The sequence below is a fragment of the Atta cephalotes genome, assembly GCF_000143395.1.
Source record: "Atta cephalotes unplaced genomic scaffold scaffold00079, whole genome shotgun sequence".
Lineage (NCBI taxonomy): Eukaryota > Metazoa > Arthropoda > Insecta > Hymenoptera > Formicidae > Atta > Atta cephalotes.
Window position 1 is genome coordinate 341,597 of NW_012130143.1, and position 7,500 is coordinate 349,096.

Below are 7,500 nucleotides of genomic sequence, written 5' to 3' on the forward strand. Positions count from 1 at the left end.
TTTAACTTATTACTTAATTAACTTAATTTTGACAAAGAATAACATATATATATATATATATATATATATATATATATAAATTTTTCTATTATTTATTGAGGCAATGCCATTAATTTTTGTCTTATTTATTATTATAGAATAATTTGTAAAAAGTCTCATAGTATACATATGTACCAATGACTCGGACCGAAATGAAATTTCGATTCGTTCAGAGGCTGTACTCAATTTTCGGTTTCGGTTCCGGTTCCGGTCTTTTTATCGATAACGATTTTAGTCTTTTTCGGTCTTTTTCGATTCTAGCTTGAAAAAGTTCGAAATCCAAGCGGTTTCGGTTCTTTTTACCGATAACGGTGACCATAACTATTTGGATTTAAGTTTTTTTCGGTTACGGTATATGATTATCTACTGTAGAAAAAGATAATACACAAGCATAAATTGCATATTTAAGGAAATTTTTTATTTTTTTTTTTAAGATAATATTGAATTGGAGATATGTAAGCACTAAGCAATGTAAGGCCCGTTTCTACAATGCAGTTTAACTTTAATCTCGGTTCAACTTAGAGCCTTAGCACAAGAACTGTCTTAAGATTATAAGTCAGCCTTTCTGCTAAGATCCTTTCTTTTTATCTTTTTCTAAAATTCTTAAAACTAGAAAAAGATGAAAAATTAATTGAACCGAGATTAAAGTTAAACTGCATCCAATTGAATCCAATTGAATCCAATTGAATCCAATTGAATCCAATTAAATCCAAAAAAAATATTCGCTATTTAAAATATTACATTCGGATAGAAAATATTGCATTCGGATAGAAAAAAATTTCAATCCATTTTAATCTATTCTCGTTTGATGAGAGACTATCCTTACTTCCCCCTTGATCCTTTCTGAATCAGTAAATAGCAAAAGAAACGTGAAATAAAAATAGATTACGCATGCGTATTGAATTTTGATAAACTTTTCATGCCTTTTACAATTATTTACTGATTATCATGGGAGATAAGGACAATCTTCATCCATTTTTACGAGTGTTACAAGAATCGAGCAACTACAGGCGAGCATTTCTCTCTCTTTCGACTGTAAGAGGGGAACGCATTGTTCTTATTGTTCAGCATAACTGACGCTTAGTCATAGGGAGGGATGATTATATCATAAGAATATATATATTTGATGACTGTAGTCGACGATCGAAGATCATCATACCAAAGAGATTAAAAAATCCGAACCGAAAACTAGACCGAAACCTAATTGAAAAATATTTTCGGTCCGGTTATCGATTTCGATTTCGGTTCGGTCTGAGTCCCTGATATATACTGTTACGTATTCCGTAGATTCTCGTGTGGAACTTTTACAATCAAAATTGGGAATTGTAATTTTGAGGAAATACGAGGTGGAACCTTGCAAAAAAACCTCTAATATCAATGGTTATCGAACCAGCTAGCATCGAAGCAGTTCGCTTCTTCAACAATGACATTGAGTGATACTATGCATCTCAACATCCACAGAATTAATAACATACAATATAAAGGTATTTTTATGAAAGTTTTTATCTTATTAATTGTTTATAAGAAACTTTTTTAATTATTGTTTACAATAAAAATATATAGAAATATGCGATTGTTTTTATTTTTTATCATTTTAAAATACCGGAGATTTATCATGTACATTCTATATAATTTGTTATTTCTAATCTAATTTTTCTTTCATATATCATTAATTAATTAGGTAACTTAAAATTTATTTACTCTAGATAAAAAAATTATCAATATCGATTATAGACAGATTCTGAAGATAACAAAATTATACTTTTCTTTGTTTTTGTAGCGTGTCATTTCTAGAAGATTTTTGACCGCTGAAGTTGAATCCGTATTTAGAAAAATTCTATCACATCACATCACATTTTCGAATAAAATAGTATCATATAGGCCAAAAATAGCTTTAGCCATATATATTTAGAATATATATTTAGAATATATATATATATATATATTTAGAATGGTATTGCAATTAAGGAAATTTTATTTTGCCAGTTTTATCTATATTATCTTATGAGTGGTCAACAATGATATGTTATCATTGCAAGATGAATTATGTGATTTGCAAAATGATATTTTGCTTAAAATGGTTAAAAAAACTGCTGCCGATTTTTACAAAATGTTAAAAGAATCATCATATCCCAAGCTTCGTGATTTCGGATGCATTCTGTGTTCGGATCTACATATTTATGAAACATCCTTTTCAAAAATAAAACTTATAAAAAGTGAGGGACGTTCTTTTTTGAGCGATGATTCTTTACCTCGTCTTATACGGCTCAATCGACGTTTCTGATCCAATAAAAGATTCTGAAAATCAGAATAAGTATTTTTATTTCACTTCACTTCACTTCATTTTTTATTTCAATTTCGTTTGTATTTAATTATTTGGTCGTACAATTCATCATTTTTGTCAATAGACTAGGCATATTGACGATACTTAAAAAAGAAACGCGTCAACAATAGTAGCTCAAGAGTGATGTGGCAAATTACTAAAAATTTATTGGATATCTTCGCTTTAAGCGCTTAATATGCTTTATATTAACGTTGCTTCATTTTGTCTTAATTATATAATGAGCGAAAAAACAGATAGAATGAAGTTTATAACGTGAATGCCCAAAACGAGTACACTTCATGTCTACGAATCGAATTATACGTTCCTAAATGTCAAGTAGCATTTGGACCGCGCGGGGCGAGAGATGAGAGGAATAACAGAAGGCGGAGTCGAGTCGACAATCGTTCGAGAAATGCAAATCTTGCTGAGATAAATTATTCATTTTAATTTTGTTCATTAATTTTATTGATCGAGAGACATAATAGTGTCTCGCGTCAGTGAACGCGTCAGTGAACGCGCAGCGCGACGAGGTGCATATGCCTAACTTCAAATCTACAACTTCAGGTATATTTGAATTAATATTACAAATGCTTTGAAGCATTTGATTAACTATGGAAGAAAGAATTTTATTAATTGACCAATCGAAAAATGCTTCGAAGCATTCGTAACGGCAACTCGATCGCACTCTTGGTTTGTGTTTAATAAAAAATCGTTCACCACAATTTCATTTCAAAAGTAGCAAAAAAAGTCAATTTTCGCCTATATTATTCCAATTTTCTCCAGAAATGTGACATGATAAACAAATTTTGAAGACAGCATCATTTTCAGCGTCAAAAAATATTTCGGAAATAATACTTCATAAGCCAAAGACAAAATCAATGTTCCACAATGTTATACAAATCAATTATTAGATCAGTGCAAAAGTGCATTTGTTATTCAAAGTTTAAATAATGCAATTTTGTTAAAAATAAACGAAATTTAAATTTAAAAAAAGAGGTTTAAAGCTTGAAATCTCTGCTTTCGAATGGTTACTATATTTTTTTAGTTTATGTGAGTGTAATTTTTACATATAGTAAAACTACGAGCCGAAAAAAATGAAAAATTTTCTTTTCACTGTAAGTCTGTAGCGTACCTAAAAGATTTGAAAAAATTTTCGATTCTCTATCATAAAAGCTTGAAGCTTACAAAATCATTTTTTTAAAATGTTCCTACGATTCTTTGTTACTGAGTTGTTGCAAATTAAATAAAATAAATATTTTGACTTTGATTGCTTATAACTTTATATCAAAACCTCAATTAAAAAAAATAGATTCTTAAATTCTCTCATCAGATAGAGTAAGATTTAGATTTTATTTTACTTTTAACAAAAGTAACAGCTGTTTGAAGTTTGAATAATAAATCGGGCACGAACTTTTGCACTGATTCAATATTTGTTCTTACCTAGTTCGTATTTGCTGTTTATCTGTTGATAGACAACTAAGGATGTGTCGGTGAGGAGTTGCAAAATTAATGTATAATTATATGTATACACGTAATATCCTTTCACAATTTAATGAATTACAAAAATGAATCCTGCCCGAAGGACTATCAGAATAGTGTATCTATTTTGTGGTTGGACAGTGATTAACTTATTCCGCACAGACCGCGAGAACTGCACAACGCTAACGCGATGGAGTGAAAGTTTTTGATCCAACCACATTGAACAATTTCCCGATAATCAATCTTCATGATTTAGGGAATCTGCGTATCGATTACGACGGAATTGTTTTCTGTTGCGACAAATTCGCACGAGAAACTTCTCGAATGTTCTTTTTAGAATGATCCAAGTCATTATGATATCAAAGTAATTAAAGTCATTTTTTTATCATTTTCGATTTATTTTGATATTACTTTGACGTTATTGTGACTTGTTGTTCTATTTGGGGTCAAACAAATGTGCGCTGACGGCACGGAATATGCGACGAACGGATGTACTTACAGATGATTATGAAAAATTACATTTTTTGATGAGCAAATGCAGAGATATAGATACATCAAATGTTAAAAACAGAGATTAGAAGTTATGTGTATAATTTCTAGTCTACATTACAATAATAATATACATTTATATAATGAAGACGAATCAAAAGGAGAATAAGAAGGGAAGTAATAATGCATAAATACAGTTGCGCGCATGATACTGAAGTTTATTCGACTTCCGTAACTTGTGAAAATTGTCATGCTTGCATTGAAAATTTCGTGTTGTAGTTTTTAAATATTCTGTATTTTACTCAACGGTGAGAATCAATTTAATGAATGTTAATGAAAATAAATTTTGCTAATAGATCCTTTTTAATTCTCATAATGATATTTTTGTTAATCATACATTGATAGATTATTTTATATCACATCTTACAACTAATAGATAATTATATTTGTTTGATTGATGGTGTATATTTATAAACATATCAAAAAAATTTTTCAAATATTGATATAATCATCATTTTTTGAACATAATCAATATCCTTTATATAATATACTATCACATATAATATATTATCACATAAGTGTTGTGGAACATCTAATGTATAAGTACAATATCTATAAAGGTTTAGTAGTAAGTACATTATTTATAGGTCCTTATAATATCTGTATCTGTACATGTACCTGTACTTTTTTATTTTTAGTACCTTTTAAGTACAAAGTATTTATACGTTATGTCATTATATTATAAACTTAATTTTAAATCTCAGAAGAATCAAAGAACCTCGCACGTTTCTTATGGATTTTGATTCTCGATCAAATCTTCTCATATTTTTGAAAATTGTAATCCCAGGTATCCTGATTAAAAGTATCAATAGGCGTGATCTTCTAAAATTAAGTTTAGTTTTCGAGATATAATTGTTCAAACTTGCTTAATTTCTATTTCGGATATTAGGCGATATAAACAATCTTGATCCCACATGATCCTATAGACTTGAAAAAAATATCTAGATGAGTCTTTTATAATAACATGCGAAATAAGACTGCGCTATTTGATACTTTTAATCAGGATACCTGGAACTACAATTTCCCAAAATATGAGAAGATTTGACCGAGAATCAAAATCCATAAGAAATGTGCAGGGTTTTTTCCAATACAATGTTTGACACTACTGACATTTAAAAAAAATATGACAATTATCTAAATTTTTATAAGTTAAGCATAAGTAGTAGTTTGATAAAATAAAATTCATTTACACAGTTTGTTTTTTTCATAAGAAGTACTTAAAAATAATTAAATCTTTCAGATCCTTTTATATTGTATCTATATTTCTTTTATCTGTATCGATATTTAGATAATTTTAAAAATATATATATCTATATTTATAATTAAAGCTGGGATGATATAAAAATACATTTTTATTATTAATATGAATACAAAATGGCTTGCATATTTATACGAATTAACAAAACTTACTTTTATTTTGCATATTTTACATATATGCATCTTTTTGAGCATATTTTTTGTAAAATTCTATATTTACTCATATAGTCATTAGTATTTACAATTCTTTGAGAAATTAAATATTTAAGACTTAATTTTGTTTTAAATATTTAAGACTTAATTTCCAAATTATTCAAATTATTCAAATTAGTAACTGTATGTAATAGTAAATGTATTCAAATTAGTCATTTTGTGTTACTGTTTTACATATTTTTTGCTTAATTAATTTGTTTATTTTATTATATTTTTATAGTTTCTTTCTGTGCTTTTCATTTAAATATATTGCATATTTTTGCATATTTTTACCAAATTTTATGCATATAATATGTAGATATATTCTTATTTTTACATGCATATATAATTCCCAGCCTTACTTATAACTAAATACTTTTCCTACACAATACTTATACCTAGGTATCTTTCAAAAGGTGTTATACAATACATTGCGTTTAAGTAAAAGAAACGTTTTTACAATCTGGTTATAAATTGAAACATAACGCATCTCTACTTTCACACAAGTACAAAAAAGTATATTTTTATAAAACAGCTGCAAAATGGGACTGGTAACGGCTTATTGGGGCCTGGATGGCATGATCATTCTTATGACTCTGATAATAAGTGCCTACCTTTACATGACACGCAAATTCAAGTACTGGAAGAAACGAGGCATTTTAGAAATAACACCAATACCTTTCTTTGGCAATTTTAAGGAGTGTCTATTCCAGAAGAAAGCTCCGGCATATTTCTTAAAGGATATCTACGATGAAATGAAGGACTTACCCTATGTGGGTTTCTATGTGTTGGACAAACCCTTCCTGCTGGTTCGCGATCGAGAACTCGTCAAGAATATTTTAGTGAAAGATTTCAATTACTTCTCTGATCGGTATAATACGGCCGATCCGATCGATCGCATAGGTTATGCAAATCTCTTTTTTATAAAGAATCCAGCCTGGAAAGTAGTAAGAACAAAACTTACGCCATTCTTCACATCTGGCAAAATGAAGAAAATGTTTGATTTGATGTTAATATGTGTAAAGAATTTAGATGAATATCTCGATACACTAGAATTGAAAGGTGAGTGTTTAATAATTCATGAGATACAAAATATTACAGAATATAAAGAATTTAAACTTTTATAATATTATAATGTAATTTTGTATGTATATATATATATATATATACACATATATATATACATATATATATATATATGTCAAATAATGAAAATTGATAATTACAAATAATTTGAAACAAACTTTACCCAAGCAAAATAACAAGTCATGATATATATAAATGCTTTGCAAGCGCTGCTGTGTTACTTGGAAAGACTTAAAAGTCTATAGGCAACTAATCATAATCAAATAATCACTTATTTATTAGGAGCACTTATACATTTAAAATCTAGAGTAAACAAAATTCATTGTTTAGTATGAGTTGTATTCATCTTCACTTTGGATTATGAAATAATACTAATATGATAGCATAACAATATATAATCAGCGAAAATATTTTTATTAGTTCACTTATTAGTCATAAAAAGTGCTTAGACTACATATAAAAAAAAAAAAAATTTTTCAAAATCCTGAGCCAAAACATCTTATTGACGTTTTCTCTTTTATTTATATATATATATATATATATATATATATGTATATTATTTAATACGTAAGTAC

The 7,500-nt window shown here is 28.1% G+C and overlaps 1 protein-coding gene and 1 pseudogene across 1 annotated transcript in view; both read left to right on the top strand.

Annotated features, from left to right (window-relative positions):
• LOC105624473 overlaps positions 1–1,476 on the top strand; it is a 3,812-nt pseudogene extending 2,336 nt beyond the window's left edge.
• A 4,905-nt stretch (positions 1,477–6,381) lies between these two features.
• The window catches only part of LOC105624474, a 12,410-nt gene continuing 11,291 nt past the window's right edge, over positions 6,382–7,500 (top strand). The window contains exon 1 of the mRNA XM_012205833.1: positions 6,382–6,901. Coding sequence (XP_012061223.1) covers positions 6,382–6,901 — 520 coding nt within the window. The remainder of the gene's footprint in view (positions 6,902–7,500) is intronic.